The sequence below is a fragment of the Alosa pseudoharengus genome, unplaced genomic scaffold, assembly GCF_046254945.1.
Source record: "Alosa pseudoharengus isolate Yale_2024_CS ecotype anadromous, Long Island Sound unplaced genomic scaffold, YU_APseudo_1.1 YU_APseudo_1.1_scf_24, whole genome shotgun sequence".
Lineage (NCBI taxonomy): Eukaryota > Metazoa > Chordata > Actinopteri > Clupeiformes > Clupeidae > Alosa > Alosa pseudoharengus.
The window spans coordinates 23,820,843-23,832,977 of NW_027468689.1; the positions used below are offsets into that span (position 1 = coordinate 23,820,843).

Consider the following 12,135-nt stretch of genomic DNA (forward strand, 5'->3'; position numbering starts at 1 on the left):
GCAGGTAAACACTGTGTATGTGTGTGTGTGTGTGTGTGTGTGTATGTGTGTGTGTGTGTGTGTGTGTGTGTGTGTGTGTCTGTCTGTGTGTGTGTGTGTGTGTGTGTGTAAGACACAGAGAAAGAGACGTGAGTGGAGTGCAGACGTCTGGGCATGTGTACAGAACACGTAAACAACACTGTGAAATACAAGGAATACGTGTGTGTGTGTGTGTGTGTGTGTGTGTGTGTGTGTGTGTGTGTGTGTGTGTGTGAGAGAGAGAGAGAGAGACATGTGGGTGCAGTGCAGACACCTGGGCAGACAATCAGCAGAGCAACTTTTCCTTTCTCAGGAATAGAGGACAAAGAGGGAATATGTGTGTGAAGTGCATAGTGTGTGCACATGCATGTGTGTGTGTGTTTGTGTGTGTGTGTGTGTGTGTGTGTGTGTGTACGCACTGAAATTTCTGAGGTGGATAAACTGTGTTTGCTCAAATACTGTGTGTGTGTCAGCGGCGTGCAGAGACCTTTGAAGGGGCAGGGGCTCAAATTTAAAAAAAGGGCACATGGAACAAAATTTTCAGAAAACGTGTTAACTTTATTTAAAACTTAATTTTGATTACAACCCAATAGAGAATACATTAGGCTACATGCAAATTAGGCTATATCAAAATAAAACATCTTCCATCTTATTGATTAAATTCAAAGCTAATTTGAATAGCCTAGAAATCTAGACGCACCCTAGCAGCAGCAAATATGTTATTGCCTAGTCTGGCTTGTCAGGCTATAATTTTAATGTTTATCACAGTGAACTACCACCATTAGCAAGCTGGTGTCTTGCAGATTCACGTGCTGTGCGTGCGGCCACTGAGTGAAATGACGCGTAATGTAGCCTACTGTAAACAGAGAACGACGTGTGGAATTGGGTTAGTTAAACAACTAAGGTAGGGTAATGTCGTCGGCTTATGATGATTTAGAAAAGGTTTGCCTACTCTTTTTACAATTACATTTGGACCCGGGCCAATTTTTTTTCAGACAATGGGGGGGTCTAACTTTTAAAATGCATTTAATTTAAAATGCATTTAATTTAATTCCATTAAAAACGTTTATTTGCTTATGTGCGCTGTTTTTATGCCGCCTGCTGCATTTCAGTTTTATGCCGCCTGCTGCAACTTTCAGTCGCGGTTCCGAGACTACTGCGTCCCAAGGGAAATTGTTGGCTTTGTCCGCGACCCATTGTCCACGCGAAGCGAGGAATTCTCCTCACTGGCCAAAACAACCATGAGCTCGTTGGACGAGGCAACGCTTCAGTCGGAGCTCATTGATTTCCAGTCAAGCTCCCTCGTCCGTGATACGTTTAGTGCGCATTCCGTGGAGGATTTCTGGATCGGATGTTCAGAAGAGTACACAGGGATCAAGAAACTTGCCCTTTATGTGCTGACGATGTTTCCATCTACCTACACGTGTGAGTGAAGCTTTTCCTGAAGCTTTTTCATGAATGCAATCAAAACACACGAGAGGAACCGTCTGACCAATGCAAACTTGGAGAACTGCTTGAGGATAAAAGTGACATCCCTGTCGCCCGACATCCACAAAATTGTGACCGAAGGGAGGAGCCACTTTTCCCATTAAGTGAGTACTGGCTTTTTTAAATAGTTAAAACAATTGCCCAGTTATATTGTTTTGATCTTATTTAAATTGTAATTTCCTTTTTTCTGTCTTTATTCAGGAGCAGCGCAGATCCTTCTCCCACGCGGCCAATGTGCATTCATCTTTTCTTTCACTTGGGCTTTCACTTTCACTTCTTTCTTTATGTTTCATTTTAATTGGACCATTTCATATTTGAGCAGACCTTGTTATGTTATTAATTTAACGAAACGTAGGCTATTTTTGACCTTGCCCACTGGAAGAGGGAGACAGGACACTTTTGGTTTTTTTTTTGCACAAGATTACGCGCACTCGCGTGCAATACCGTTCCGACCTGTGCGTCATGGATAACTGCAAGGATGTTCCACCTGTTGTTTTGTCACTTTAGTAGGACTATCATCTATACCTCAATAAATGTTTCGAAATTGATGGGATTGCTGTAGGCCTTTTTTTCTTTTTAAAAACATGTTTTTTTTTTGTAAAAACATGGCTTGTTATTTTTGTAAATTTCTAATTTCATAAACTATTGATGAGACATTTTAGCGAATATTCACGTTGGAACTAGCGGAAGTATTACAAATTTTAAAAAGTAAAAAACGGGTCTTGTCAAAAGGGCACTTGGACATCAATGGGGCAAAAGGGCAGGTGCTAGAGCCCCTGTAGCCCCCCTTCTCTGCACGTGCCTGGTGTGTGTGTGTGTGAGAGAGAGAGAGAGAGAGGGGGGGGGGGGGGGTTAACATGGTCCAAAACATTAAATATGATTATGTATGCAGAATGCAATGATTATATGCCCCAAATGATGTGTATGTGTGTGTGTGTGTGTTGGTATGTATGTGTTCATGTGAGATCGAAAAGGAGCAGATTGTGTGTGTGTGTGTGTGTGTGTGTGTTTGTTTTATCCTTTGCCAATGCTATATACATACATTGGCATGTATGTGTTCATGTGAGATCAAAAAGGAGCAGTGTGTGTGTGTGTGTTTGTGTGTGTGTGTGTGTGTGTGTGTGTGTGTGTGTGTGTGTGTGTGTGTGTGTGTGTGTGTGTGTGTGTGTGTGTGTGTGTGTATGTGTGTGTGTGTGTGTGGGTTGTGGTGGGGAGCAGGAGCAGGGGGTTTTGTTGGAACCCATCTCTCTAGAACCTTAGGCAAGCGGCTTGGCTTGGCAGCTACGCTGAAATTAAGTACCATTTAGGATGCTGGACTCCAGCCAGTTCAGATTTCCTTTTGAATATGCAGCGTTTTACGTCTCGCTGAAAGCCCCGTGTTATCTCCAAACAGTGTCATTTCACGGCGTGAACTGTCTGGCCCGTGAAAGACGCCTCCGTTGAACCAGGCGACCTCGTCCCTCTGGCCATATCCGGGGCGTGCCCCCTCGGAAACTCTTTGGGTTTCCATAGCAATGTTTTTAATTGCATTCAAATATGGAGCCGAGAGGATGAGGAGGATGAATCATAGAGACAGATGGTAAGGAGAAGTGCATCACATCACCATGTGTGAGTGTGTGTTTGTGTGTGTGTGTGTGTGTGTGTGTGTTTGTGTGTGTGTTTGTGTTAGTGTGTGTTTCTGTCAGTGTGTGTGTGCGTGTGTGTGTTTGTGTGTGTATGTGTTTGTGTCAGTGTGTGTGTGTCTGCGTGTTTCTGTCAGAGTGTGTGTGTTTGTGTTAGTGTGTGTTTGTGTCAGTGTGTGTGTGTCTGTGTGTTTCTGTAAGAGTGTGTGTGTTTCTGTTAGTGTGTGTTTGTGTCAGTGTGTGTGTCTGTGTGTTTCTGTCAGTGTGTTTGTGTTAGAGTGTGTGTGCACTCACCTGAAGTAGGCAATAATGAAGATAGCGATGAGCAGGGAGGTGAAGGACACAGCGTAGCCCACAGTGTACATCACATACAGCCGATCGAAGAAGTCCCTCTGGACAAAGAGTGGGGACACTGGCATGAGTGTGTGTGTGTGTGTGTGTGTGTGCAAGTCAATGTAGAGATTAAATTGTACATAAACACACACAGAGGCCCTCACACACACACACACGCACACAGAGGCACATAAACATTCACAGACACAAACACACACACACACACAAACATACACAAACTCTCTTGGGAGAGGTGTGATGAGTGTGTAGGTGTCACACAAGATCACACAAGAAAATGCTTTCGCTTCTCGCTGAGGTCAGTTCGACTCTCCCTAGACTAACTGCTATTTGGCCTAGCTTGTCAACACAGATGTGTCCCCTTGGTGAGGGACTTACTTTCCCCCGTTCGTTGCCAGGCTGGAGAAATCTCAAGCAGTCAGAGTAGTTGGACCAAGTCCTATTCAAGGCCTCCACGAAGAGCCAGGAGCCATTGTTATCACATTTCCTGTAGGCGAATCCTAATAAAAGACATTTAAGAAATATTACCAAGTGGTCAGAGCTTAAAACTAGGAAAAATACTGTCCCTGAAGATATCAGAAAATAAACCTCTCATTTCATTCTAGGGCTATTTCCTAGGGTTGCCTTATGGCGCATAGAACAGCACACGGGCCATTTTCAGCCCAACCAATGTTACATACCCTATTCGGAAACCTTAAGGAACAGCGTGAAATATGATATTTAATCATTCTCACTCCTTTATGGCATTATACATCATTTACTATTTTCAAATCTTACTTGAGTGGTGCTTTATGGCTTCAAAATGATACATTACATAACCCGTAAGAAGGTATAAATAAAGAGTTTGGTTCCAAAACGCCATATCCACCATGTTAATGAATTTTCACAAATATTTTTGTTTTTTTGTTTTCCAAGTTATTTCAGTAGAACTGTAATTGGGTATTGTTATTTGATTTATCTTTGCTCAATCAAAACAACACAACTGCAATTTGATTGATATTACCTGAAATACACAATAGACTGACTTTTTAATGTTTTTACAAAAAGGAAATGTAGCCTTTTGGAACCGAACTCTTCAAATGTTACGCTTTACGCACCATTATGGTTGAAGTCGTACACATAGCTGGGGCAGGGGATCTTAGTGACCAGACCTGGGAAGCCTTGGGGCCAACAGATGAGCCCATCCCAGCTGGGAGGACAGACATCATCTGGGTTTGGAGACAGGAGAGAGAGAGACAGACAGAGGGAAAGAGAGAGAGAGAGAGAGAGATTTTGAATTGTACTTTATTGCGATGCACAGCAGCACAAAACGTCAATCAATCAATGATGAGCAAATGTTTAAAAAGCACAACACACAAAAATAAATAAATAAATAAAGAGAGAGAGAGAGGGAAAGAGAGAGAGAGAGAAAAAAAAGAGAGAGAGACAGACTTTTAAGTTTGTTATCAAAATGAAAGCAACAATAAATACAATCAGCCCATATTAAAACCTCAAGCCCACCCCTCTACCCCCAGCACAGAGAGACATGGAAAAATCAGACAAACAAGTGGATCCCACGTGTTTGGTTAAATTGAGGGGAAGTAAAGCTGAATTGTTTCCGATCAATGGCCGGTCAGGGCGAGAGTTTGAGAGCCATGGGCGTATTCGGGGACACCCACTCGCCTCCTCGGTACAGCTTCCTGTCCGAGGCTCATTGATCTGACACCTTTGTGCTGCCCGGCGGTAAGTGGCAGCCCAAGGAGTCATCGACCCTCTGAGTGCACGAGTGAGGAAAGGGCAGCGCTCCTTTGAAACCTGCTCATTGATCCGATCCGCAATAGAGGAATTCTGAGACCCTAAATCCTCTGAAAGACACTGAGCACAATGACTTTTCAGATCACCCGGCAGTAAGAACTATCAGCCAATTTCACTACAGCTTTTCTCTCCCCCTCAAAACTGCCACCATCCTTCCCTCCATTTGGATAAAAGGATCCCAGAGAAACAGAGTCCTCTAGCCTGCAACCTTTCTGCAAACTTGACTCCTCCATTTTTATCCAAAGCGACTTACTTATGTCAATTTTTACAAAGGCCATTCACCCCAGAACAACTCGGGATTACATGCCTTGCTTCAAGGGCACAGCAGTTGCAGTCCGAATTCTAATGCACAACTTTTCTGCCTACTGCACTGCATGCTAGCCCAGCTCCTTAGCCAGCACACTATACCACCGCACATTTAATAGACTACGTGCATGAAAGCATAGATATGAGAAAGCTTGATACTGCATTGTTAATATAATTAGTGTCTACACGGACCAGATTGGGTGTTGCACTAGGAAATCAGCATGTTACAATAAAGAAGGACTTATGGGTGTGTTAAAAATTGTATTATTTGGCAAACAATATATTCAGAATATAACAGAGGATGTCGTTACAACACAGTTAGCGTCCCACCGGAAATAAATAAGCATACAAGTCAAGTCAAGTCAAGTCAAGTCAAGTCAATGCTTTATTGCCAGTACAATGGAACATCACCTGGAATTTGGTTTAGTGCTTAGGCTCGTACAGTACAGACAGACGGAACAAACAGTAAGGCAGTACTACAGTGCCTCAAAACAGACTCTGAGGGGGACGAAAGCAGGTACTCTGCAGATCAGATACTGTGGGATGATGTGTGTTGAGGGTTCTTACTGTCTGGAAATATGTGCTGTTGGGGAATCGTGAAGTTCTGGCTGTGATGCTTTTACACTTTTTCCCTGAAGGGATTACCCTGGAAATCCAGAGTTGTCGCGAAAGCACAATTTGAATTGTCTCTGCGAGACACTCTGGCAATGAGTAATGATGCACGTTACTTTTACCCCTTGCATCGTGAGGAACCAATCACATCGGTGTTTCTGATATAGGTGGGCCAGAGGCGAGTTAAATAGATGACAACAGCGCTGCAACGTATCAGTCAGAAAACATTGGTCGTAGTGTTATCCAATTGCATTGAAGTCCGAAATCAGTTAGTAAACATTGGTCGTAGTGTTATCCAATAGCGTGCAGTGAGATTTTCAAATACATGCTTGGTGCCGCCCCTCAGGTTGCGCCATTTTCATTATTCGTGGCCAGACCCTTAATCTTTCTAGATTAACAGGGTCTGGATTTTCCACGCTATGAAGGAAGAGGGGTGAATAGGGCATTGGCAGGATGGGAGGGGTCCCTGACTATTTTCTCTCCCATTTTAAGCAGTTGGGTGTTATATATGTCCTTGATGTCAGATAGGTCCAGCCCTATGATTTTTGCTGTCCTCACAACTCTGCTGTCCTCACAACCCTATTTAGCAGTTACCAAACCAGACTGTGATAGTGAATGTGAGAACACTCTATCACAGCTCTGTAGAAGTCCCTCATCCCAGACTAAGACACCTTGAATTCCCTCAGTTGGCGAAGAAAGAACAGACCCTGGTGAGACTTCTTCACAATATGGTTAACATTAATGTCCCATTTGAGGTTGAAGGAGATGGTGGTAACTAGGAACTTGAAACTGTTCACCCACTCTACGGCTTGGTCAGTGATGATCAGAGGTGAAAGCCTATTTCTATTTTTGGACAAGTCTACTACCATCTCCTTAGTTTTGGAGATGTTGAGACTTAAATTGTTTTCAGTGCACCATCCTCCCAGTAAGAATACTTCTGCTCTGTAAGCTGTTTCATTATTATAGTCAATCAGGCCTACTAGGAGACTGATTTGGTGGAGGTGTGGGGGGTCAAACAGAGGTGTGTGAGCTCAGAGATTGCAACATGAAACGGAAACGCTGGATTTGAATGAGCAGGGATCTTTGTTTTGCCTGTAATTAATTCAATATTTCCCATCATGCCTCTGTCTGACAATGCCACTGCTTGAAATGCTAATTGCATATTTACACACTGTCGAGTTTGACACAAGTGACTCACGCCAGAATGAATCACTTTCAGTACGCCGCCTTGAACGCATGCCCATACATATTACGCCTGACAGAACAGAGCTAGGCTTGAGTTTTGGTGCCTTCTGACGTCAGACGTGCTCCATTATCCGGCAAACAAAGGTGCATCACATGACCCGTGTGCTGGCAGGATACGGTGGGCCTAATGAAGAATCAACAGGTGATGGCTCAGAGGGGAAGCTGAGGCCCAAATTCATTACTGACATCAGATGTTTGCTCTGTTTCCAGGAACAACACACAAACATGTTCCCGAAGAGGAGGTGTGTCATCGCCAGCCACAGAATAAAAGCACTTTGCAAACCCGCCATTAACACGGAGTGGAGAAAAAATAAAGCAATTATTCAGAATGAAAAGGGGGACAGCTGTACGGCCAATGGAAGCCAAAGGGCTGTGGATGATGGAGCCGGACTAAAAAATTAATTACTGCTTTGCGTGTCACAAAGTCAGCCCTTTTAGAGCATCTGCGCTTTCCTGCACCCCTTCTCTCTTTCTCTCTCTCTTTCTCTGTCTCTCTCGGTCTATTCAATAGGCACCGAAATTGCAGACGGACCAGAGAAAATATGATTGTTTTGATCCGTGAAGCTGAGCAGGACTGTAGCGGGGAGTGGGAAGACACTGGGAAGATTATATGAATGCAGGAGCTAAAAATGGGATGGTGCCCAGAGGCAGAGAGGGGAGTTTAGAGCTGGCGCAGATTCAGACAGAGAGAGAGAGAGAGAGAGAGAGGGAGAGGGAGAGAGAGAGAAAGAGAATGATAGAGAGAGGGAAGTGTCTGTCTGTAAGAGAGATAGAGGGAGAGAGAGGGGGAGAGAGAGAGAGAGAAAGAGAATGATAGAGAGGGAAGTGTCTGTCTGTAAGAGATAGAGGGAGAGAGAGGGGGAGAGAGAGAGAGAGAAAGAGAATGATAGAGAGAGGGAAGTGTCTGTCTGTAAGAGAGATAGAGGGAGAGAGAGGGGGAGAGAGAGAGAGAGAAAGAGAATGATAGAGAGAGGGAAGTGTCTGTCTGTAAGAGAGATAGAGGGAGAGAGAGGGGGAGATAAAGAGAGAGAGGGAGAGAAAGAGAGGGAAGTGTTTGTGCGAGAGAGAGATGGAGAGAGGGGGAAGTGTTTGTGTGTGAGAGAGAGAGTGAAAGAAAGAGAGAGAGTGGGGAGAGTGTGTGTGTAAGAGAGGAAGAGAAGTAGGTGGGGAGAGAGAGAGAGAGAGAGAGAAGTAGGAGGAGAGAGGGTGAGCGATGAGGGGAGAGACTGAGACAGCAGGGTGAGCGAGAAAGAAAGAGAAAAAGAGAGAGAAGAGAGGAGATGAGAGGAGGAGGAGGAGAATATCAGTATCAAGATTTGCTGCCTGTGCAATTGATTCAGCTCTGCAGTGAATTCCCACTCATCCACTCACTCACTCACTCAGTGAGTCCCTCTCAGTCAAGCAGCAATCTGGCTTCCAATCTCAGCCTATAGCGCGGAGCCTTATCAGCAGGTCACAGAGGGGGAGGGGGGCACATTTGGGTTTGGGTTGCACACACTCTCCTCACATCAAAGGGGGGAAATCCATGCAAAGTGTGTTTGGAGCGACCCAAACCGCTCCCCATATTACATATTCATATTACATAACCAGACTATAAAGGTCTGTCAAAAGTCTGTTAAAAGTGTCTATTGCTTAGAAAAAAAAACTTAACTGCAGTGAAGTGTTGTTGTGGTGGAGGAAGGCCTCTATTCATTTGAAACATTTCTGCTGCAATCCTGATTTGCCAGCATGTTTATTTCCCTTCCTGACAAACAGACCGTTTGGAGAGGCGCCTGCATGAGAATAACCTAGCAAAAGGGAAAAGGAAATTGGCTGACCAGCGGGGTTGTGTGCAGAGATGTTGTGCTGACACTGGAGTTTGACGTCGTAGAGCAGGTACATCTGCTCCTGGGCCGTGAGGCTTCCATCCGCATCCACCTGCAAAAGACACCTGTGGTCAACACAGTGCTGACCAGAGGGGCAAACTGGCGATACAGACTTATTACACAGCCAACCCTCTGTGCACTGCCTACCAAAGACTGTGAAGGAATCATTGATAGTCAAGACAAACAAACTCACAAGCACAGCACAGGTAGGCTTCCTTGTTGGATGGAATGACAATTGCCTGCACATATCTAGGGTGAGCTGTTTGATGCATTCCTAATAATACATATTTATACAGTACACACACAAACAACCCCCAAGCATTGTTTTTTATACCGCTAGAGTTTGTTTTGTAATGCTTTAACAGACTTAAGGTAGGTCCCTTGACACGCGTATTTGAGTCGGTATCGCGGTGTGAAATCACACTGTTATTATTATTATGCAGAGATCAGTGATCTAGAATAAACGGCTTTTTAGACTTCAGTAGCACAGAGAGGCGCGTGCTCCCCGGGGCGTCAATGGAGGCGCAAATTACATATTGTCCCGTTGTAATGAGCTTCATCTAGTCCGCTGTAGAAATTCAGCAAGAACACACGGGTTTGGCGTTTCGTTTATGATGTTTAGCAGCATGTAGTGCGTTGGTGAAACTCGTGATAATGACAAATAAGAGAGGAATATTTGACACCAGAATTCTCTCTGTACACCACTTCTCGACGGATCGGTCACATGTATTGCTGATTGATCTGTCAAATACTTCAAATTATACAACTAATCCCTTCATTAAAATGGGATTATAGGTCCAAGATAGATCTTGGATCTCACAAGCAATGTTACAGCAAACTGCAACACCTCATACCCGGGGCTCGAGAATAGGGCCACAAAGCCAATTAACCCAACCACCTAGTGTTAATGACCGATCCTTCTGATCCGTCCACTACCTGAAAAGCCATCCGTTTTCTTTCTTGCCAATGTAGGCTATTTTTGGAAAGCTAATGGCACAGGAAATGACCTTTACGTCTTGTTCACGTCTAGCCTGTGATATGGTAGGCTAGTGAAAGGCTGCCATGTGTCATGAAAACTAAAATAGGCTACTTTTAATGTGTGAAGTAGTTAAGAGGAAAGAAATTTGCACTTACTTGAGCATCGACATAAATCCAACACAGGGTGATTTTAAAAAAGATGTACAGCAGTGACATATCTATGCATTTAGTGACGAAAATTTAGTTACGAAATTACAGTTGAGTGATGGCAGCGTTTGGGATTCCCACTGTAGAAAGATTGATTTCCGTAAATACCATTCCGGATGATTAAAACTTGTGCGAAGCAACGAAATTGGAGATGTCCATTTGTTTTCGTCACATTTCCAAAAGATAGAAAACCGCCTAATACTGGCATTTGAATCGAAATATAACCGAGTTTAAAAGCCGTTGACGTGTCTGGCAAGATCAGTGAATTGTCCAAAGAAGCAGTATTCCGTTCGTGAACTTGACCAAGAGAAGTTTTCAAATCAATGTCGGTCTCAAATAATGCAAATCCCCGTGAAAAAGACAAATGAGACAAAACGCAAAAACACGCGGTAAACACGCGCCCACTTCAGCATTGCGCTTACTAGAGTCGCACTAGTATTTAAATAGAGCGTAATGGCACATGTGTAGTCTCTCACAGACACATCGAGATCCACTTCAGCAAAACCAAAAACTCCCGAGATCCACAGCTACTGATGTCCGTTGCCTTTCAAATATAAAATAGCCAGTGCAGACGAGGCTCAGGGCTGTGGTGACATGAAATACCACAGAGACAAGTTTAAAGACAAGTAAATCGATTAGTTTGGGAACGCAATGAATGAGGTATTGTTGATGTTTCAGTCGCTTTAAACTCTTGTCCTTCAAGCACTACCGAAACATAACTGTCCGAGGAAGCTGATTTCAAAAGACTCTGAGAACTATCCTTGGTGCTGAAATGATGCTCTGTTCGACTCCGGCCCGTTGATGCAGCTACGGAGAACTACATCTCTCTCTCTCTCTCTCCCTCTCTCCTCACTCTCACTCTATCCAACTCTCATTGTCCCTCAAAATCTCTGATTTGGCTTATGGTGTTTTAGAGCGGCAGGTAACTTTGATGGGGAAATCTTCAACAGAGCAAGTCCAATGCACACCGTGTCTTTTCAAACGAAAGCGGGATGGGGAAAATGGCAAGAATTTTGATTCCTACCCACTCAGATGCGTTTTACTCACTAATTCAGCAAATACTATCCAAAAACATGTAGCCTACTATGCTGTGAAATCCCCCCCCCCCCCCCCAAAAAAAAACACATTAACTAGTCGGATAAACAATTTTGACTCTCAGCACGTCACGTTGCCTCCTCGAGCAAGAGCTAGTCACAGTCCTGAGACTCCATAAGAAACCAGAACACCATACGGTTCAGATGCTCCAAGATTATTCTTGTCAAACATTGTGTCCTCAGCATCACACTGAATCCCACTGAATGTGTAAAGAAGTACACGTGATTTTTAACCTGGCTTTAAAGCAACACCAAATAACCTTTCCTCTGTCGCACGCATGCTAATGTTTATTCAGCACTGGCTTTGCAAATAACGATGTCAGACAAGGTAGAATATGTTGCATGATTTTATGAAAGTACGATGTATTGCGACATCAGATGCAAGTCAAATGTCGCAAAAGTTTTGCATTGAGCTCAATGAGCATCAAACCAGCTAATAGGCTAACTGAAATAACACCATGCCAATCTCTAGGTCTGGTGAAGGGTATGTGATGATGTGGGGCTATTTTAATTCCAAAGGCCAAGGTAACTTTATCAGGATGCACAGTATTCTGG

The 12,135-nt window shown here is 43.9% G+C and overlaps 1 protein-coding gene across 1 annotated transcript in view; it reads right to left on the reverse strand.

Moving 5' to 3' along the window:
• Nucleotides 1-9,548, reverse strand: part of pth2rb (parathyroid hormone 2 receptor b) — a 48,141-nt gene extending 38,593 nt beyond the window's left edge. Inside the window, exons 1-4 of the mRNA XM_076302528.1 lie at nucleotides 9,254-9,548; nucleotides 4,577-4,687; nucleotides 3,858-3,979; nucleotides 3,423-3,520 (exon numbers count right to left, since the gene is read on the reverse strand). Coding sequence (XP_076158643.1) covers nucleotides 3,423-3,520; nucleotides 3,858-3,979; nucleotides 4,577-4,687; nucleotides 9,254-9,548 — 626 coding nt within the window. The remainder of the gene's footprint in view (nucleotides 1-3,422; nucleotides 3,521-3,857; nucleotides 3,980-4,576; nucleotides 4,688-9,253) is intronic.
• Between the last annotated feature and the right edge of the window lie 2,587 nt (nucleotides 9,549-12,135).